The sequence below is a fragment of the Aricia agestis genome, chromosome 5 (genome assembly GCF_905147365.1).
Source record: "Aricia agestis chromosome 5, ilAriAges1.1, whole genome shotgun sequence".
Classification (NCBI taxonomy): Eukaryota; Metazoa; Arthropoda; class Insecta; order Lepidoptera; family Lycaenidae; genus Aricia; species Aricia agestis.
In genome coordinates this window covers 4,414,417-4,437,610 of record NC_056410.1, presented here as the reverse complement: position 1 = coordinate 4,437,610, position 23,194 = coordinate 4,414,417, and the positions used below count along the sequence as shown (strand labels likewise).

The window sequence follows — 23,194 nt, the reverse complement described above, 5'->3', positions numbered from 1 at the left end:
CGAGTCATGGATGTGTATTAAAAAAAGTATATGATATAACAAAAAAATATATAAATATATTTCTATTGTCTGATACCAGTGCAGCGTTATAAATTATGATTCTGACTTGTATGGATAGAACAAAAGAACGTCTCATTCAAAAAGTTATACGATACATAAACAATTACGACGATGACAAAATAATATGAGCTGTGCGTTAGTTATTAGTTGCGGTCAATTCTGACCCAAAGACAGTTAGAGAGTAAAAGTCATACGTGAAATATTTTAATTAGTGAAAAACACTATTTCCTATAATAGGAAAATTGAAAAAATAAATAAATCATAAAATATCAAACTTCATGAGAATTCCACTTTTACCTCAAAATGGGTTAAAATTGACCTGAAGACCCTGTAAAGGTTAATATAAATATAATATTTCTGTTGTCTGGTACCCGTAACATAAGTTCTTCAGGTACTTCTACTTATACCAGGCACGGGACCAGACTGACAGTATCTTTCACAACTGTGTGATATATTTATTCTAATATATAAAATTCTCGTGTCACAATGTTAGTTACCGTGGGTACTCTTCCAAAACGGGTTTACAGATTATTACCAAATTTTATATGCATATTGCATATTCAGTAGGTCTGAGAATTGGCTACTGGCTATTTTTTATATTGGTAAGTGCATTTGTTGAATAAATAATAGTAAATTATTACAACTCGAGACTGACGGCGACCATTGTTGTTTGTGCGACTAGATAACGGACGAGATAATGTGGACGTTGTCATGGTGCCATACTTATTTAGTCACTTAAATAAAATAATATGGGTGAAATAATTTGGGCAAAACAACGTTTGCCGGGATACCTAGTTTTCATATTATAGAACTAGCCATTTTGATAACAAGGTTTGCTAAATAACAATCATTTAATTAAGCTCCAAGCGTAATTATTATTGGTGAATCAGTTTATAAATAACAAACCAATAGCGAATAGCAATAATAGTGTTACGTGCTAGGGTTCGAGGATTTGGAGAGAAAGACCTGGTGACTCTCTTGAAGACTTTATTAACACTGCACTAAACACTAGGTCACAACACTTAGCACTAAGTCCAAACACTAATCACTAGGTCCAATCACTAAGCACTATCACTGTCCTAGGTCGTAGCCAAGTCGCAGGTTTCACTGGTTCACTCACTATTGATCACTTGATGTCGCCTTGAAGATCGCTCGGATTGAACTAACTTGCCGGACCTGCCTGCGGCCCTTTTTATATGGCGAGACGAATTCCAGAAATTTCCCGATTCACGTAAACAAGTAAACAACCGTGGGAAATTTCTAGGAAGCTCGGGCATGTACCACAATAAAACTGCCGTCCTTGCGATAAGTGCAGTAAGTTGAATTTAATTTAGACCTTATGGACTCAGTCATAAGGTCTAAATTCAAATACGCTAACAAATAAAGGGTAAGCACGTAAACAAACATTGGACCTTTTTAGAAGGTTCGAGTATGTACTTGCGTACCACGTGTCCGTTTACCATGTACCGTAACACTACTCCCCTCTTAGAGATGCTCGTCCCGAGCATCATTGTTACTGCCATGGTAACGCGCCAGACGGTCTATGTGTACCACTTTGAATGTCCCTCTTGGGCTTTTGAATCCTGTAAGTCACGTCATTCAATCGGGTAACCACTTTGTATGGGCCGTCCCACTTGGTCTGCAACTTTGGAGATTTGCCTTTTCGGCGAGTTGGGTTATGCAGCCACACCAGTGACCCTTCTTCGAAACCGCTTGTATTCGATTTCCGGTCGTATCTGGTCTTCATGTTCTCACTTGACTGTAACCCATTTTCCCGAACCATGGCGTGTATATAACGCATCTTTTCCCTTAAATCGCAGACATAATCTGGTACGGTCTTTGGTTCTTCCGGTGATCCTCCTGTCAAAAGGTCTACTGGTACTCGTAGTTCTCTACCGTAATTGACATACGCCGGGGTAGCTTTTATGCTCTCATGCTCGGCGGTACGGTACGACAGAAGGAAGAGCGGTATATACTTGTCCCAGTCCTTTTGTTTGTCATCTACCAATTTCGCCAAATGCCTCTCAAGGGTCTGGTTAAATCTCTCAACCATTCCATCAGACTGTGGATGGTACGCGGTGGTCCTCGTTTTATGCATTCCCAAAATTCTGCACACTTCCTGGAAGACCTGCGATTCGAAATTCCTGCCCTGATCGGAATGGATTTCTAGAGGCACACCAAAGCGAGATATTACTTCTTCGACTAGCTTAGAAGCAACTGTTGTAGCTTCCTGGTTTGGTATGGCGAACACTTCGGGCCATTTGGTGAAGTAATCCATGACAACCATGAAATACTTGTTTCCTGATTCCGTTACAGGAAATGGCCCAGCTACGTCAACTGCGATTCGTTCCCACGGTGCGCCAACGTTATACAAGCGCAGGCTCCCACGGCTCCTTGTCTGTGGTCCCTTCACTGCAGCGCAAGTAGTGCATTTGCGGCACCAATCCTGTACATCATCTCGACAATGCAACCAGTAGAATCGTTCTCGCACTTTCGTTAACGTCCTCTTTACTCCTAGATGACCTCCTGATACGCCATCATGCATTTCACGGAGAACATCCGGTACTCTCGTTCTTGGGACAACTATCTGAAGATGGAACTCTCTGCCGTTGGTCTTCTCCCATTTCCGGTAAAGTATTCCGTTTTGAAGAATCAGACTGTCCCATTGCGCCCAGTACGCCTTAGTGACAGCGCCAGTGGGTGCAACCTCACTCCAGATTGGCTTTACGTCATCCCGTTTCTTCCATGTGATGATGTGTCGAAGGTCGTCATCTCTTTCTTGAGCCTCTCTCATACCATCATTCTCCCATGGACCCAAAGGACTTGTTTTCGTTAACTTTAGTGTTACTTCATTAGATTCCTGCTTAACACAATGTTTGCAGTCTTCTGAACACGGCCTTCGTGAGAGTGCGTCGGCATTCCCATGCGACTTTCCGCTGCGGTGTTCCGTCTTGAAGTCATACTCCTGGAGTTGTTCTATCCATCGAGCTACTTGGCCTTCTGGGTTCTTGAATTGTAGTAGCCACTTCAAGGCTGCGTGATCAGTTCGCAGTAGAAACTGTCTGCCGATGAGATACTTGCTGAAATGTTGTAACGTCTTTACGACAGCCAAGAGTTCTCTTCTTGTCACACAGTAGTTTCTCTCTGGCTTAGATAAAGATTTGCTGAAATATGCAATTACAACTTCTCTTTCACCCCGTTTTTGAGATAACACCCCTCCAATGGCCGTGTTGCTTGCGTCCGTGTCGACTATAAACTGACCTTCAGGTTGTGGATACCCCAGGATTGGTGTTTCACACAGATGTTTCTTTAGTTTATGAAAAGAATCTTCGGAAGTCTCGTCCCAAATAAACTGTCGTTTATCTTCTGTCAGCCGATGTAATGGCTTGGCTATCTCTGAGAATCCCTTAACAAAACGCCTGTAGTAGGAGCATAGGCCAAGAAATGCCCGCACTTCGGTTTTGTTCTTAGGGGTTGGCCAATTTTGGACTGCTTCTAGTTTCTCCGGGTCCGTCTGAATTCCATCACTGGAGATAACATGGCCGAGATAGTTCACCTTACTCCTGAATAAACGACACTTTTTCGGATTCAACTTTAACTTGGCCCCCTCTATTTTGGCGAAAACTCGTTCTAAGTTTCGCAAATGGTCCTCGAAGTCGCGGCCAACAATGATGACGTCGTCCAAGTAGACTAAGCAAGCCTCTCCAACTAAGCCTGCCAGTACACACTCCATGAGTCGCTCAAATGTAGCAGGTGCGTTGCACAATCCAAAGGGCATGACGCTAAACTGCCATAGACCTTTACCGGTGGAGAACGCTGTCTTCTCCTTGTCTTTTGGATGAATTTCCACCTTCCAGTATCCAGATTTCAGGTCCAGGGTCGAGAACCATTTCATGCCACTCAAGGTATCCAGAGTGTCGTCGATTCGAGGTAATGGATAGCTGTCCTTCTTAGTGACATCATTGAGACGTCTGTAGTCCACACAAAATCTCGTGCTGCCATCTTTCTTCTTCACTAATACAACTGGTGAGCACCACGGACTTGCAGACGGTTCAATTATCTTATTCCTTCTCATGTCCTCCAAAAGGCCTTCAACTTCTTTTTCCTTTGCAATGGGTATCCGTCTTGCTCGTTGACGAATTGGGTTCTCGCTTCCGGTATCTATCCTGTGCTGAACCATCGACGTTCTTCCAAGGTCGCCTTCCTGACTGGAGAAGATATTCGCGTGGCGTTGTAAAAACTTCTTAGCTTTCATGCTCTGCGAATAAGTCAGATTACTCTTGCAGTCATCGAGTAGCTCAGTCACTATTCCATAGTTGCTGGTGTTTGCTGAGTCTGAGCCTGTGATCGAATTACACTTTCTCATCCAGACAACTTCCTCGCACTTTCCAATGACGTCACCTTTGTTCAAGCAGATCTCGCAATCACCAAGATTCAAAACTCTGACCACAGCGTTACTGCTTCCACTAACAAGGGTTCTTGCCGTCATCAATTTTTGCGCTGATGTCTTGGTAGGTGTGTCTTCGATTAACACGCATCTGTTTGACTTCTTCTTTCCAGCTGGCGGTAGTTTCACCAGCACCCGAGCTTCCGCACGTCCAGGTATTATGACTTTCTTTACACATTCCACTTTCCCGCAAGCGCCTCCAAGGATGAAAATTTCTTCTTCACCACACTTGAAAACTCCGTCAGCGACATTAATTCTGCAGTTGTGCTTCTTCATGAAATCCAAACCCAAGATGCAATCATCCATAATCTCAGCCACGATAACGTCATGAGGGTATGAGGACTCCCCCACATTCATCGTAACTGACATTTCTCCCAGGACGGGTATTGGCTGACCGGAGGCGGTAAGAAGCCGACAGTTAATTCTCCTCTTGTGCCTCCTTGCGGCTTTTATCAAATTTGGGTTCACTATTGTTCTAGAGGCTCCTGTGTCTAGAGTCATTTTGCAGTCCATCCCGTTAATAGTCCCCTGAATCACCAGACTATTCCCGCTACTTGCTTGGGAGACAACCGTTATTGGGGCTTCCTCCGTGTCAGCCAGCACTCGCCCCTTAGTCCTGGCTTTTATTCGTTTCCCTGCTCCCGGGCAGGGGACGAAGCTCCTTGCTTCTTCGGCTCCTTGCTTCTTCAGCTCCTCTACTTGTTCCTCGAGCCTTTTCATCCTTGCCATCTGGGTCTCCCTCTGCGGGCAGTTGAGCTGAATATGGCCCCTCTCGCCGCACTTGTAGCACATGGCTCCAGAACTTCTCTTCGTAGGAGCCTTAATCTCCTTCTGTAGGCAGTTGAGCTGAAGATGGCCCCTCTCGCCGCACTTGTAGCACATGGCTCCAAAACTTTTCTTTATAGGAGCCTTAACCTCCTTGACTTCTTTAGAGACCTCGCGGATCTTATATGTCTGCCGTATGTCACGCCGAACAGCCTCGACCTCTAAAGCATGCGCCAATGCTCCCTTAAGCGAGGTGTGGTGACGTAGCCTTACTGCAGCTCTGACCTCTAGGTCCCTGATTCCGTCGACAAATGCTTGCACAATGTTCGTGTCGATCATCTTGGAATCGGCTCCTGGGTGTGCCTTCTTGACCAGTTTTTCTATTTCCAACGCCCATTGTTGTAGTCCTTCTCCTGGGCGTTGGACTCTGTCACGCAGTTGGGCACGGAACACGTGCTCCAGGTGTCGCTCCCCGTATCTGGATTCAAGTGCCTCCATCAGGTCTTTAAACCCATTTCCTGTATGCGCTTCTAGGACCGACAAAGCTTGCCCTCTGAGCGCAACTGTGAGAGCGGTCAGGCATTGTTCATCATTCCATCCGTTGGCAGAAGCAACCGTCTGGAATTGCTGACGATAAGCGTTCCAAGAAGTAGTACCGTCGTATGGTGGCACTTTAACTCTTGGTCCTTGTACCACTACGGAAGTTCCACTAGACGTCGCGATTCCTGTGGTTTCCACGCGCACTTTCCACTTCTGTAGTTCTGTGAGGCCAGTTTTCACATTTTCCACATCCACTCCTAGCCCGGTAACGCGTTCGTCCATTACGTCGACATCTTTACGAAGCTTAGTCACCGTGTCACTAACATCCTTTATAGCTCCAAGCGCTTTTTCTTGGAGGTCTTTTTGCTGCTCTTGTGATTCTCGAATCGCTCAGATTTCATCCTTCTGAAATTCTTGCAAAGCGCCGAGCTTGCGGTCTTGTGACTCTTGTAAAGCGCCGAGCTTGCGGTCTTGTGACTCTTGTAAAGCGCCGAACTTGCGGTCTTGTGATTCTTGCAGAGCCTGAATTAACTCAATTAGGCTTTGTAATTGGGGAGCCACTTGAGGGGCCGCAGAAGCTACGGGCGATGCATGGTGGCTGGAGCCAGTAGGCAGAGGTTGAGTAGACGGAGCTCGGTGGGCGGAGCTAGTGGGCGTGGCCTGAGTGGGCGTGGCCTGGTGGGCGGAGCCAGTGGGCGTGGCCATGCCCAAAGTGGGCGGAGCCTGAGGGGCGTGGCCAGTGGGCGTGTCCCGGTGGGCGGAGCCAGTGGGCGTGGCTTCCACCAAAGTGGGCGGAGCCTGGTGGGCGTGGCCAGTGGGCGGAGCCATGTGGGCGGGGCCAGTGGGTGGGGCCTGTCCCTCAGTGGGCGGAGCTTGGTCCCCAGTGGGTGTGGCCTCCGCAACTCCTCTCTCGGAGTCAATGGCAGCAGCTCGCTGCGCCCTTGTCCTGACACTCCCCTTGAAGTCCTCTCTCGGAGTCAATGGCATCTCCAAATCGCACTTCTGACACCAGTTGTTACGTGCTAGGGTTCGAGGATTTGGAGAGAAAGACCTGGTGACTCTCTTGAAGACTTTATTAACACTGCACTAAACACTAGGTCACAACACTTAGCACTAAGTCCAAACACTAATCACTAGGTCCAATCACTAAGCACTATCACTGTCCTAGGTCGTAGCCAAGTCGCAGGTTTCACTGGTTCACTCACTATTGATCACTTGATGTCGCCTTGAAGATCGCTCGGATTGAACTAACTTGCCGGACCTGCCTGCGGCCCTTTTTATATGGCGAGACGAATTCCAGAAATTTCCCGATTCACGTAAACAAGTAAACAACCGTGGGAAATTTCTAGGAAGCTCGGGCATGTACCACAATAAAACTGCCGTCCTTGCGATAAGTGCAGTAAGTTGAATTTAATTTAGACCTTATGGACTCAGTCATAAGGTCTAAATTCAAATACGCTAACAAATAAAGGGTAAGCACGTAAACAAACATTGGACCTTTTTAGAAGGTTCGAGTATGTACTTGCGTACCACGTGTCCGTTTACCATGTACCGTAACAATAGCAAATCGTAAAAGCCGCCTGTCCCGCGGGATTCACCCCAATTAGCAAAAACCGAAGTTCAACAATTAACGAATTTCACGCATTATTAGCTTGGGGATACGAGTACTTTATCACGATTTAGCAATATTGGCTTAATTGAGCTGAATATTTTGATTTATTAGATGATAGGTTGCGATTTTTTTTTGTTATGTTATTCGTTCTGTGAAAAAAAGTACCTTTGTACCTATCTGTCTTTATAAACTATATTGTGAATGTATCATGTGCACAATAATTACCTAATAAAATATAAATTTTTCGTTTCTTGGTTGTTAAAATTAATAGTATTGGATCCGACCGTAAAATCCTGCAGGAATCGTTTTTTTCGATCAAATATATTTTAAAATAATCTTTAGAACGTATAGAATGGATTAATGCTGGATTGCCTTGTCAAAAGTAGCCGCAAGTACCTTTAATTAAGTTTAATGTTCATGAGATAAATGCATAATTTGCATGTATATTTTTTTTTTAGGTAAATTTTACATCATTTGAAAGAAAATGACGTGACAAAATAAGGTATAAATGGTTGCCAGCTCTAAGTCGGCCGCAACTTATCGTTGCCAGCTCGTAAACAGACATAGTTCTTCATCAAAATTGAAGCATCGATTTTTTTAATACCAAAAGGTACAAAATTAAAGTTTTACGCATTTTGTACATGAATATCCATGGTTGCCAGTTTAACAGGCGTTTTTATTTTTATGCGTAGTGTCCTGTCATTCCTCAATGTCATTCCTTCTTAGTTCTTACTTTTCTATTGAATTTCATTTTGCTCAATTAGAGGTACTTGCGGCTACTTTTAACAAGGCAAACCAACATTGATCCATTCTATACGTTCTAAAGATTATTTTAAAATATATTTGATCGAAAAAAACGATTCCTGCAGGATTTTACGGTCGGATCTTAGGATATAAATGGTACGGTACAGTGCACAAAAGACGTGAAAAGATTTGTTGGCCTCATTTAGTATAATTACAAATCCAAATGTCAATAATTTAAAACACAATAATAAACGACCTTTTGCCCGTGGCTTCGCTCGCGTTAAGAAGTATTATTATATACAAACTTTCATCCCCTATTTGAACCCCTTGGGGTTGGAATTTATTAAAATCCTTTCTTAGCGGATGCCTACGTCATAACATCTACCTGCATGCCAAATTTCAGCCTGATCCGTCCAGTGGTTTGGGCTGTGCGTTGATAGATCACTATGTCAATCAGTCAGTCAGTCACCTTTAAGTTTTATATATATAGATATATTATTACCCATATTTTATCCTACTTCTATATTTTTGGATTTAATATCTTATAACATGTGATGTTCGGAAGAACGCTAATATTCTGAACCGATCGTGTTCGACAGCTGCAGCTTAAAATCGTATTTTATACAGAGCTGAGATGAATGTGGACGGGCTTCGTCAAGGGCCCTTTGATAAAGAGAAATAGACCTATTTTCTGTATTCACATAGCTAACATATAAAAGGTTTGCCGAAGTTATGCAACTTATTTCTTAACTCAAAGCAACGTCTATACCAAAGATCGTACCGAAAATAACCTCACTTTTCTGTGTGTTGCAAAGTAGGAATATAATCTGCTTATGGTTTTTCAATGCACAATACTTCGCGCGTGGTATACCTAAAATATCTATTACCTATACTTACACATTTTTTGTTTGAGAAAGTTATTTAGTCCAATTTGAGTAAAAAATGTTTGCTTTAGGTTAGGTACATGGCATAAAATTGGAATCTTGGAATCGGCTCCAACGATTTCCATGAAATTTAGTATATAGGGGGTTTCGGTGGCGATAAATCGATCTAGCTAGGAATATTTTTTTTATTTTTTTATTTTATTCGTGTTTTATCGAATACCGAGCAAAGCTCGGTCAAATAGCTAGTGTATATAATATGCGAATAGCTTTATATTACCCGTGTTATACAGAGTTAGTCGCATATTGTTATTGTAATTTTACACGTAACAATTATAGCGTACATACACCATACATTTTAAATATAAGATTCCTATAGCCTGCAGGTTACGTAACTATAAGTAAGAACAATGTATATACTTTTTTAAGAACTTTCGAGAAGAATTGGCGATTCAGAGCAAGTAATAAACGTATTGGTCCACAGCACAATTCAGGGACCTTCGGGAACGAAATACGTGTCTTGGATTAAAAGTATATAAGAATTGGAACAAAATATGTTAAATTTTATCCAAATAAAGAACGAAATCCCCAGCAAACTAAGTTAATTTAACTTTTGTACTAACATGCGGTAAGATTTCTTTAAAGTTTTAACGAAATTGCTACTATATATTTGCGCGGACAAATTACAACTTTGTAGGTTCTATAGTCTCTGAGCAAAACCACGGACAGACAGACGGACAGACGGACAGACATACAGACAGACAGACAGACAGACAGACAGACGGACGGACGGACGGACGGACGGACGGACGGACGGACGGACGGACGGACGGACGGACGAACGGACGGACGGACGGACGGACGGACGGACGGACGGACGGACGGACGGACGGACGGACGGACGGACAGACAGACAGACAGACAGACAGACAGACAGACAGACAGACAGACGGACAGACGGACGGACAGACGGACGGACAAATCGAAACTATAAGGGTTTCTTGTTGACTATGGAACCCTAAAAATGATATCATCTCATTCGTGTCCGAAGGACATGCTCAATCTGTCCTGGATCCCGCAAAGAAGTTAATCAGAAGAAACATAAATAATTTTATATAGATAATAGGAGATATTCCAATTTTCAAAATCTATACTTATAAAATTACTTGTCCTGACTGACTGACTGACTGATTCATCATCGCTGAGCAAAAACTGTAAAAGTTACAGCCACGAAATTTGGTGAGTAGGGTTGTTTTATTAAGTAGACACCCAATAAGGAAGGAATTTTGAAAATTTTACCCCGAAGGGGGTGAAATAAGGGTTGAAAGTTTTAATGAAAGTCCGTCATTTCTTGAGTTAGAAACATGAAACTTTATTTTTGGGTTACTGATTAAAAATGAATGGATACGTATTTAAGCGTTTTTGGAAATTCTACCCCCAAGGGGGTGAAATTAGGGTTGAAAGTTTGAATGAAACTCCGTTATTTCTATAGTTAGAAACATGAAATTTTATGTTTGGGTTACTGATTAAAAATGATTGGATACGTGTTTAAGCGTTTCTGAAAATTCTACCCCCAAGGGGGTGAAATTGGGGTAGACAATTTCAATGAAAGTCCGTCATTTCTTGAGTTAGAAACATGAAAGTTTATTGACGTTTGCGTTTGACGTTTGCTTTTTACCCTTTGTATAAGGAACCACAAAAAGAAAAGGAGAAAACTATATGACGACCTCTGTGGCTCAGTGGTGAGTGCGTCGGTAGCTCAAGCCGGGGGTCGCGGGTTCGAATCCCGCCGACGGAACAAAAAAGTTTTCAATGTTCCCAGGTCTGGATGTGTATTAAATATGTGTATGATATAATAAAAATCTTAAATATATGTATAGTATAAATAAAAGTATTAAATATATTTCCGTTGTCTGGTACCTGTAACACAAGTCCTTTAGGTACTTAGCACGGGGCCAGACTGACGTGGTGTGAAGCGTCCATAGATATTATTATTATTATTATATCCATCTTTGTTATTATACTATGTTAACGCGGATGAAGTCGCGGGCAACAGCTAGTAATATAATATATAAACGGGTCTATAAGTAAAATATTCTGAATATTAGAGAAACCCGAAAATTCGAAACAATACTTATAAGTTATAACTTTCAGAATGTTTCACTCAAGATCAACTATAATTTACAAAGAAAAAATGCCAAAGATGAGAAATCAGACAGAGAGGAACATTTGATTTATAAGGAGTAAGCGAGACCTTACTCAAGCGGTGAAATACGATTGTATCTGACAGCGTCCCCCACTAGAGCGTCTTCGAACTGCCCGTGACTCTTTGTTGGCTAGAAGATTTTATAGAACACTAGCTGACCCGGCAAACGTTGTTTTGCCATATAAATTATTTCTACTATCAATATAAAAAGTAGATAAAAACCTATTCTCTGGCCTAACAAATGTACTATCAGAGAAGTTGATTTCTATGCAAATCGGGGAAAAGTAGTTTGGTTGCGATACGTCAAACCCAGCCGACAGATTACAATTAACATTGAATTGACATATTCGACCAAATAACGTTGGTCTGTCAATTGCATAGGAATCAACTTCCTCGATGGTACATGCAAAATTGAATTAAAATAGGTTGAGCAGTTTTTGAGGAGTTCGCGCACAAACACTATGACATGAGAATTTTATATATTAGATTTAATGTTTTCTACAACTGCATATACAAAAAATAACCTATGGAATCCATTCATTCTCCCGTAACGAAAAGGCGTATACGTGTTCTCCTGTGGTCTTTATATGCAAAGAAATATTTGTACCTGATCACATCAATAGAAAAGGTTTTAGATCTTCCCGCATCTGAAAACTCCTGTTTATCGTTGGATTTTAAAATATTAATTGAAAGTAATCACTTTACTTTACAACACCTAAAACCTTTTCTATTGATGTGATCAGGTATACAAAATATATTTCATGTTGTAAGTATTGAAAAAATATTAGTATATTAATATTTATATTTCGATCACCTACTAAATTGCATATAAATTACGATGTAACATGTTAAAGATGGAATTTTGAAATATATCGACAACATTTGAACGTCCGCGACATTTTAAAACTTTCATATTTTCACTCAATTTTCTTTAAAGTGATCCTGCACTTGTTATTTAAGTAAGATGAAACGTTAATAAAAAAATCTGCCAAGTGCAAGTCGGAATCGTGCACAAATTATACCGCGCATTATATAGCAAAAATTGGCCCAAAATTGTGTTTTTTTTAATGACAGCCCCACTTTTTTTTTAATGAAATAAGGGGACAAACGAGCAAACGGGTCACCTGATGGAAAGCAACTTCCGTCGCCCATGGACACTCGCAGCATCAGAAGAGCTGCAGGTGCATTGCCGGCCTTTTAAGAGGGAATAGGATAATAGGGGGGGGTAGGGAAGGGAAGGGAATAGTTGAGGGTAGGGAAGGGAATAGGGTAGGGGTAAGGGGATTGGGCCTCCGGTAAACTCACTCACTCGGCGAAACACAGCGCAAGCGCTGTTTCATGCCGGTTTTCTGTGAGAACGTGGTATTTCTCCGGTCGAGCCGGCCCATTCGTGCCGAAGCATGGCTCTCCCACGTATAAAATAATATATTAATAATTATTTTATTTTAGTTTCATCTTTTAAAATATAATAAAAGTACATAATATATTATATAATTAAGGATTTTGTAAAAATTTTAAGCGCCTACTTGTTGCCTAAAAAAAAACTGCATAGTTGCTGGCCATTTCCTCTTAAGTCTTACCTCCGTAAAGGCCACAAACAGGTAAACTTGCAGCTTTACGAAACTGAGGTAGGTCTAGCCGCAGGCTCTTGGTTCAATAGTATAATAACTGTGTAACTCGTTTCTAGTTAATAAATATTCTCTAATTAAAGTTTATAGTCACAAAATACACATCATTGAATAGACTATGGACCATAATATAATATAAATACAGTACCTATACAAGCTAAAGCTCATTCGTAGCAAATATCAATCATACAAATGTGATTACATACAGAGACCTTTGAGTTATCAGTTGGTATTTGACAAAGCTGAGTCGAACTAACAACCTATTCCTATCGATTGTATCTCAGAGCTATTTCTGCCCGACTGCAGTCTCCAAAATATTTCCGATGAATTCAGAAGCAGCGCTGTCAAATTGCCCTAGTTAGCTACGAAACTTTCATGAACTTCTATAATAGAATGTTTAATATTAAATTATTTGAAGTAGTGTTAAACAGGCTTAACATAACACAATGTCTGTGAATTGAATTTTAAGTGAAAATGCGACAGATTTCTTTTGTTAATTTAGAACAATGGTCCCCAACCTTTTTTTTCATGTGGGCCACAAATATGTTTTGGCCTTGGTGTCACGGGACAAAAATTTTTTAGACTTAAGAAATAACATTCTTCAAAATTAACGATTTAAAAGTGGAAAAAAAATTAACGAATATCTATATACGAAATAACGAATAACTATACGAAATAAAGAAATAACGAATAACTATAAATATTTTGCCGGTGGGCGTGCATTTCAAAATTGTTGAACATCACGGGGCCACAAATAAAGCCATGGGTTTTAGCGGAATTAGAAGATTTGTAGGATGTAGGATCTTTATCTAGTCTAGGAGAAATAAACTTTTTCTATGGCGGCCATGCTATGCGTTAATGAATGACGCTGCTGTGCGTTTAGATCTTTTATACCACGGCATTGTTTGCTTTTTTCGTAGAAAATGAATTCAAATAACTATAGTTAAGTTTTATTAAGATATTGTATCTTCACTCTACATTTTAGTTTCTTTTTGAATTCCAATCACACATCCCATCACAGAAATGTTCATTTCAAGTCGTAATGACCAGGTAAGCATCTTGCAAGATATTTTGTTATCTATACTAATATTATAAATGCGAAAGTATCTCTGTTTGTCTGTCTGTCTCGATTTCACGCTAAAACTACCGAACTGATTGTAATGAAATTTTGTATACATATAGTCTAAAGCCTGAGAAAGGACATAGGCTACTTTTTTACTGGAAAAAAGGGTCGCAAGGGGGTGAAAATGTGTAAATTTGTTCAAATTAAGTTAGTTCCAAAAATTCATAATAGATGGCGCCGTGCGTCTCCTACATCGCGCTGACGCTTGCTCGAAAGTATTTCTATAAGAGGTGGTATCATCTTATATTCAAGTTTCATTTTTTTTCGATTTTATTTCATTTTTACGTTTTTAATTAACTCGGTACTTTATCTATTATACGTAATTAAAATATAAAGTTTAATTAAGTAAAAAAAAATGAAATATTATGTGCACACTGCACAGCTGTTTTGATTTAAGGGGTACCCCGTACCAGGGTTTTTTTTTTTAAAGTTTTTGACACCAATTTTGTTGACATCGCGCGCTATAAACTGAAGTCTACGCGCACGAAGTCGCGGGCAACAGCTAGTAATAAATACAAGTACTATCAGAAAATTCAGTTCATACGCCTACTGCCTATATTATTTTGTTTGGTCGGGGTTGGTTAAGCAATGTCTTTATCTATGGGCTGGGCTTGACATAGGCCAACTAGCGGACAATCATCCGATCCAAATTATGTAGGGCCCTCTTTGAATCAGTTTCCCTGATAAAATATAAGTAATAAATTATATATGTATATATATATATATATATATATATATATATATATATATATATATATATATATATATATATATATATATATATATATATATATATATATATATATATATACAGGGTGTAACAAAAACAAGTGATAATACTTTAGGATGTGTACGTGTTCCTTGTAGAGAGTTCACTATGAAAGTAGCAGCCCTGAAAGACCAACTTTTTTTTTCACTTTTGAATGGGGAAACTCGTGACGCTCGGGCCCTTGCCCATACAAAAGTGAAAAAATTTTTTCGTCTTTCGGCACTGCTACTTTCACAGTGAAGTCTCTACAAGGAACACGTACACACCCTAAAGTATTATCACTTATTTTTGTTACACCCTGTATATATATATATATATATATATAATATATAATAAATATAGTTTATATATATATATATATATATATATATATAAACTATATTTATTAACATATTTAAAGGACAGCATCATGCTTAAACAGCCGGTTTTATTTGTCGCAGATCTAAATCTACTATAGTAGACCACGTGGGGGACAGTGCTGTTGGAAAATGCACGGTTTCAGTCGGATTTTATTTCATAGTCACGAAAAAATAATTAAGAAGTGCCTATATTAGTATTATATTTTATCGATGTCTTATTTTTGGATGTCAAATCAAAGATCTGTGTGAGCCTGTCCTTCCAGTAATATGCAATGGCCTTACGAAAAACCAACATAAGGCTTACGTTTTGCTACCGCTATCCTATATCCATTGCGCTGAGCTTTAGTTTATCAAATCCTAAAGCTGACTAACTCCGTAAAAATACGACCACCGTGGCTCAGTGGTAGAGCATGTTGTCAGCGCTCAAGCCGTGAGTCGCGGGTTCGAATCCCGCCGACGGAACAAAAAGTTTTATATGTTCCTGGGTCTTGGATGTGTATTAAATAATATGTGAATCATATATTAAAAATCTTAAATATACATATAGTATAAAAAGTATTAAATATATTTTCGTTATCTGGTACCCGTAACACAGTCATGTCCTTCAGGTACTTAGTAGGTACTTAGTAGGTACTTAGTACGGGGCCACAATGACGTGGTGTGAAGCGTTCATAGACGTTATATTGGAACGTAGTTCCTTATCGCGTGTTACGCCTCGCGGGGGCTAGACTGAAATAGTTGTAACGACATTTTTTTATTAGTACCTGCATAGTAGGGGCAGAGGGCGTTGATAGTTTAGTTTTGTTTATATTGAATCTTATGCGGACTCTACACTCGTGGCGCGAATTGCGGCCGCGACTCACGGATGCTACGCGCCGTGAACACGATGCGTACAAATACGAAGCCGCGAAGAGCAAACACGAAGCTGCGAAAGGAATTTTGTCAAAAAAATAATAAAGTCAATATTTTGACAATAGAATATTAATAGAAAAACGTTTAAATTTGAAACTTATATACTTATTTTTTTTTTTTGAGGTCCAATTTTGACCATTGGGCGATCTCTAGTATTGAGAAATAGACTCCTATTTATAATTTCAGTCCCTTGACACCTCTCAAGTTTTTTATTATATACTATTATAGATCAGCTGATTGCAAATAGTTCTATCATTAACATGCACCATGTTTTCTGCTCTTAAACATAACCTTGAGACATTATTAGTTACAAAGGTGTACAAAAGCTTCCACGAATGAATAAACATTAAATGACGTAACATTATCATATCCAACGATAACAGAATTACAATATTTCTCCCCTGACCCTGACAGAGTCGAAGTTGAAACAATAAACGTACATAATCCGACGACAGTATAAATTATGTTCAACCTTCCAAAAAATAATATTTTTCGACCTTGGACTCTGTTGTCGCAACTTTTTAAGACTCATTTTTGTCGATATGACATGAAATAGAGATCAATTCTTTATGTGTTTTCATGGTAATAAAAAATAACTAAAGTTCTTTCGATGATATATACTAAAAATCTAAATATTATTATTGTTTGGCATTAAGTTACTAGTTATTTTATTAAACTGTAGCAATCCAAGCAAATTTTTACGTGGGAGAGCCATGCTTCGGCACGAATGGGCCGGCTCGACCGGAGAAATACCACGTTCTCACAGAAAACCGGCGTGAAACAGCGCTTGCGCTGTGTTTCGCCGAGTGAGTGAGTTTACCGGAGGCCCAATTCCCTTCCCTATCCTCCCCTATTCCCTTCCCTTCCCATCCCTACCCTCCCCTATTACCCTATTCCCTCTTAAAAGGCCGGCAACGCACCTGCAGCTCTTCTGATGCTGCGAGTGTCCATGGGCGACGGAAGTTGCTTTCCATCAGGTGACCCGTTTGCTCCCTTCTTTCATAAAAAAAAAAAACATATTGTATGTTTTAATAATATAATGCACGGTTTCAGTATATTTTTTCCCAATCAAAGACAAAATAATTTATCACAAGTAATTATGACAAAGATTGACATAATTAAATAAATTTATTGTCATAAAAACAATTGAAAGTTTCAAACAATTAATTAGTACTCAGCAAACCAATTAAAAGTATGCGTAATCCAAATTTATTCTAACAAGACTGTTCGTGAAATAAAAAGAAACTTGACGATGAGTACATTAATATTCTCGAGGAGTTCAGTCTTAGAAATTTGAAGCGAAAGATTCAAGTTGCTAGGACACTTCATAACAAATGCGAAGCTGAAACTTTACTGAAGAGCTTTAGTCTCCGTAATATCATTAGTGCTTTTCGGTATAACATTTTCACGAGCACAATATTTTAAACGTTTAATGCATTGTTAAAAGTTAAAATATTGCGCACGTATTGATATTATATTATAAATTAAAAAAAAACTGTTATGGAATTAAAGGCTTAATTAATGTTATGGGCTTAATAATTAATGTTATGTTTAGCCGTCCAACAAACATTAACATGTCACTTTTGTTATTAACTAGCTTTAAAACAAAGTTTTTTATCATGCATATTTAGTACTTGCTAGTTGCTACATAATAAAATATTAAAAGTAAATGAGGCAAAAAGAGGATACGGCCGAAAGGCTCAAAGGCTATAATAAAAAAGGTTTTTGATTAAAGCGATACATGGTATCAGCCTCGCTGACCGTGCACACAGGCTTTATAACGAGCTCTCCATTGCAGAGACGGGTGGCTGCATGTTTGAGTTTCTTTCAGCATGTTAGTTACCTCATTATATTTTCACTTTCCTGGCAGGTGCGCTCTACAAATTGGTCGATTTGCATTTTGACACAGTTTCCGTTACGGGGGCAAAAGTATTCATTGCATTGCTAACTTCTTTTTGCAACTGATCAATGTCATATTTTGTAGCCTGCTTTCATCGGTTCGTGGTTTTATTTTGACTTATTATACCGTCTTTGACGATAGTAAAAAATATATAAAATAAAAAACTCTTTATTCAAACCATTAATGAAACAAATCAGATACAAAGAGGAAAAAAAACAGTTTGAAATGGCGGAAAATAGTAATGTATGTAGCATCATAAACTAAATGTTAAATTTCAATCATCCTTTTGATGAAGATCATTTTTAATTTGAATTTTTTTTACTCATTTTTACTAGGTATGTTATATGAATATGAATATTAGTAAATTCTATTTTTAATTCCAATTCAACAAATCTTTAACGTATTTGATAAAAAAAATCAAGTATTTTCACCACACAAATAGTTTTACTCCTGAAATATCTCATAACAATAACAATGAAACACTTCTAGTGATGAATAGCCTGGACCAAGTTTATGACCCTGAGCCCTCCTCGAGCCCGACCCTATTTACTGTAAAATGCCAACTTGACTTCGACACAACAGCTTCGTAACAATTTTTATAGCACCCTTATACGGTGTTCATAAGTTTTACCCCTAAAAATATTACTGTACTAACCTTTTACTATGAAGGCAGATAAAGTTTTGTTTCGAAGTCATCATAATATTATAATATTTAGTGTTTGTATAAAAATATTTAAATTTTCTGATTTAAACTAAGAAGAACATCGAAATTTTGTGAATTTTGCTACAATTATTTTGATTACCTTTTTCTAAAGCTTATATAGATATGCATAATATTGTTACGTATCAATTTTAAGATGTAATTTATTGTTATGGAAAAAAATCAATATGATAAAAATTAAGTAGAGTAAATAGGAGGGTAAATAAGGATGTAATATTTTACAGTTTTTGCAGTAATCACAATAATTTCGTAGAATTGTTTATATTACTTATTTATCATGCCTCTTATAAATTTACAAGCGACAAACTGTATTGTCGGCGACTGTACCTCGTCGCAATTTGAGTAAAATGTCGAACATCATTGTGATGACACTTATCTTAAGTTATCGCTTTTCTGAAATATGCTCGCGCCTTCCCCTCCGACACATTAAAGTGACATTTTCATATTGATAAAATTCTAATCTTGTTCAGTTTTCAAAGCCATTATTTTTGCAATAAAACCTAACCTTCACAGTACATTTGAATATAATAAATAGGAAAGTTTGTCTGTCTGTCTGTCTACTGCCCATTTACGCTTAGACCGCTGAAGCGGTGGTTTTATGGGAAAATGTTCGGTTTCTGTGCAATAAACTTAAATGATTTGCGCTTAAACCGCTGACTAATTTTAATGTAATTCGGTACAAAAATGCTCTGAGTATAGTAAAAAGTAATAACCCACGTCATAAAGTGGCAATTTATTTGAATTTTTTTCGGTTCCGATCGCTTGCCGCGAGGATCGGACTCTCTCCTTTAGAGCAAAACCTACCTATTTTAAAATGTTCAAGCATGCAAACTTAATAACAAAGCTCCGTACTGAAAGCTCTTCCGAAAAATGTCAACTTCAACATTCTGCTAATTGGTCTCTTCGTGTGGTGTGGAATGTGAGATAGTAAAGTTTACTTTGGATTTCTTTTTAACCCCTGACAAACAGAGGGGTGTTATAATTTTAACATGTCTATCTGTCTTTCTGTCTGTCAGTATGTGTGGCATCCAAACGGGTGGACCGAATTTGATCTAGTTGTTTTTGTTCGAAAGCTGACAATAATAATATGTTCAATTCTTAGCTATAGTCAAATAGCGTCATAATTATCAGCCCCCTCAGTGTTGGAAAATTTGGATTCATCTATTTCATGAATTGGTTCAATATTCCATAAACTTATAATGTAGTATGTAAATAAGTCTGTGCAATATTCTGATTGAATTCTGACACTTGACATTAAAGTTTTAATCGGGGATTGTTTTTTTTTTTTTTAATTTAACATTAGCACTTTGTTGCTAAAACTTTTAGCAAAAAAATTCTTTCCTAACATTATTATGACAAAATTTTATCCCCAATAATTGTAACTGTTATCTTTATAAATGAGTTTGATGTACGTACTGGTGATTCACATAAGTATTTTCCCGCAACTTCAAAAAACCCATAGAAAACTACAAAACTAAACGTATGACACAAACTAAACAAGTTAAATAACACCGCTAGTTCTAAAGAGAAGTTTCTTTGTTCATATTAATGGTTTCAAAGATTCAAAGATTCAAAGACTTTATTAGCATCCAAGTATAGTATACAGTATACAAACTCAGCACCTTATACAGGCGGTTGCTTATAAAATAGTATTTAACAAATATTTTGTATTGTAATTTCTTAACTACTTATGTAACATAAATTATAATATTATGTATTATTCGTTTCTTAATTATTATTATACATGAATGAAAGTAATATATTTTATGAATTTATTATTATTCTTTACACCTTAATCTTTTGAAAAGAATTCTTCTAGCGAGTAGAAACATTTTTCAGTTAGATTTTAATTTTCTCGTGAATGATAAAATTTTTGTTTCATTTCTAATTGAATCTGGGAGGTGATTAAATATTTTAACTGACATGTAGTATGGGCTTTCGTTTAGCATTTTAATTCTCGAGTATGGTAAATGTAGTCTGTTTTTGTGTCGTGTGTTAATGTCATGTGTATCTTTAACTTTAGTAAAGTAATCGAAATTTTTGAAAACAAATAAGCTAATATCTAGTATGTAAATGGATGTAAGTGTAAGTAATTTGTATTTAATAAAATATGGCCTGCAGCTGTCTCTATTTTTTATTTGTGCTATTATTCTTACACATTTTACGCTGTTCTCCACAGTATGATCCCGTATCGCAGCCAGGAGTATGCATAAGCATAGTATGCTGTGAGGGAGGTTTGTATGTCTGTGCTGCATTTAAGATGAAAAAGTGCGTATGTGAATTTTGATAATTTTGATTTGATGGTTTGAATATGTGTTTTCCAATTTAAATGAGCGTCGATGTTAATGCCGAGCAGGTTAAATGTGTTTACTGTGTCTAAATTAGTGTTCTCAAACGTTGTATTTATTTTTATTGGTGGTTTTTTATATGATCTGAATTCTGTAGTTTTTGTTTTTTTAAATTTAATTTCCAAGTTGTGATCTCGAAGCCAGTCTGTTACATCTTTTAATATTTTTTGCAATATGTCATCTGTTGAGTTTGAGAATACCGGAAGAGCTATTTGGCTATTTAAGATTTTAGGTAAATCGTTTATGTAGAGCAAATATAGAACACAACCTATCACACTTCCCTGGGGGATAGAACATATCATCTCTAGTTCCTCTGATCTTATTTTAGTGATTTCTCGTGTTTCTTGATCGTTGTGTTCTATCTGTACAATTTGTTTTCTATTTTCTAGAAAGGTAGTTTGTTGACTATTTAAAACAGTTTACACAACTATCAACAACAGAAAGGCTTTGTGAACCTCATTGGCTTATCTATTATCTTAGTATTACATAATGTCTAAAAAGCATACCTTCTGAGACTCATCTTTATACACAATCACATTCAAAACATTTTTATACCACTGTTACTTAGTATCAACTTAGTTTGCAACGTCTGTGAGCCGGCGCGTCAAAGTTATGAAAAAAAAAAACAGACATACAGTTTGATGCTATGTAGTTTGAGTTAATAATGTAATTACAGTATATTCTGACGATCAAAGTATAACTATTTATTTTGAAAATAGCACATGGATGTAGGAAAACAAGTTTAGCGTCCCGATTTCGTGAAAAGACTGATGTTTGCCGATTCTGGTTCCACATCTCCCTAAAAGAAATACATTTGACTATAGCTCCTATTTGAGTTCCGCTAAAGCTGTATTTCGTTTGGCGGTTTCTTGTTTTATACCGGTAGAGGACGCGTGGCATAGGAATATGGACTCTATGTTTAGTACCTAGGGTCTAATTCTCAGTTGATTATACGTCGAGTGTTGCAGAATAGCGTAGAAATGATGTTCCCGTTGGTACTAGTAATTTAAAGTCGTTCTTGCTGTTTAAATTTTTAAGATAAAGCCATAAAATGAAAGAAAACATTATAAAAGGGTTCTAACTTCCAGTATTCAAAAGATTAAAGAATAATGTGACATAAATTGCACAAATGACTTTTTAATGAACAGCGGGGCTAAAATGGTCGCTTTGAAGAATCATGATATGAATCATAATATGATTCATTTTTCTAAAATCGCAAAATGCAACTCTGCTTGCAATTCATTTCTGTATTTTTGTATTGATTTGACATTTGTCAATTTGACAGTTTTGACAATTCATTTGCTGAATTGATTGAGAGGAATTGCTAAATGTGACCATTTTAGCCCCGCAGTTCCTCTCATTTTCTTTATAATAATTTTAATTTGCTTTTTTAAATTGCAGATTCTAAGCGTATGGTGATTAATTTAATGTTGATAAGACTTTATTAATTAAAAACGTTTGGAACAAAGGTAACGAAAAAAATTTTTACCGGAGGCCCAATCCCCTACCCTATTCCCTTCCCTACCCTCCCCTATTCCCTTCCCTTCCCATCCCTACCCTCCCCTATTACCCTATTCCCTCTTAAAAGGCCGGCAACGCACCTGCAGCTCTTCTGAAGCTGCGAGTGTCCATGGGCGACGGAAGTTGCTTTCCATCAGGTGACCCGTTTGCTCGTTTGCCCCCTTATTTCATAAAAAAAATATATATATATATATATATATATATATATATATATATATATATATATATATATATATATATATATATATATATATATATATATATATATATTTCTTAATTTTTATTTTTACCTTTAAATACCGTATTTACGTGTTTAAATAAAAAGTTGTAAACAAAATCGTCCTACCAGTTTTCCGCAAATAGCATTTATTACAATTTTAATCTAAAGAAAATTAAGTTATGACTCAATTTCGCTTGCTAGGTTCTCATTTTCTAGCGACTGGACAATGTTATTGTTTATGAACTCTATTACGAAAGCTATTAAGTGCAATTTCCATTACACTAATAACTATAAAGCGCAGGAGCAACTGCTGTTGAATGAAATTATTCATATTTTTAAAATCCAACTCCTATTATAAAGCTGTACTCAGTTCAATATTAAATATTAAATACTTTTCAGTTATTTTTTATGAGAATACAAAAATGTTTAGAATAAAAT

The 23,194-nt window shown here is 37.7% G+C and overlaps 1 protein-coding gene across 3 annotated transcripts in view; it reads right to left on the bottom strand.

Annotated features, from left to right (window-relative positions):
- The window catches only part of LOC121726749 (synaptotagmin-7), a 393,458-nt gene that overhangs the window by 244,447 nt on the left and 125,817 nt on the right, over positions 1–23,194 (bottom strand). The window contains exon 1 of one of the 3 annotated variants that reach the window (XM_042114229.1): positions 21,522–21,756. The exons of the other annotated variants lie outside the window; for them this stretch is intronic. Coding sequence (XP_041970163.1) covers positions 21,522–21,535 — 14 coding nt within the window. The 5' untranslated portion in view covers positions 21,536–21,756. Of the gene's footprint in view, positions 1–21,521; positions 21,757–23,194 lie in introns of those variants that run through there. 3 annotated transcript variants of the gene reach the window in all.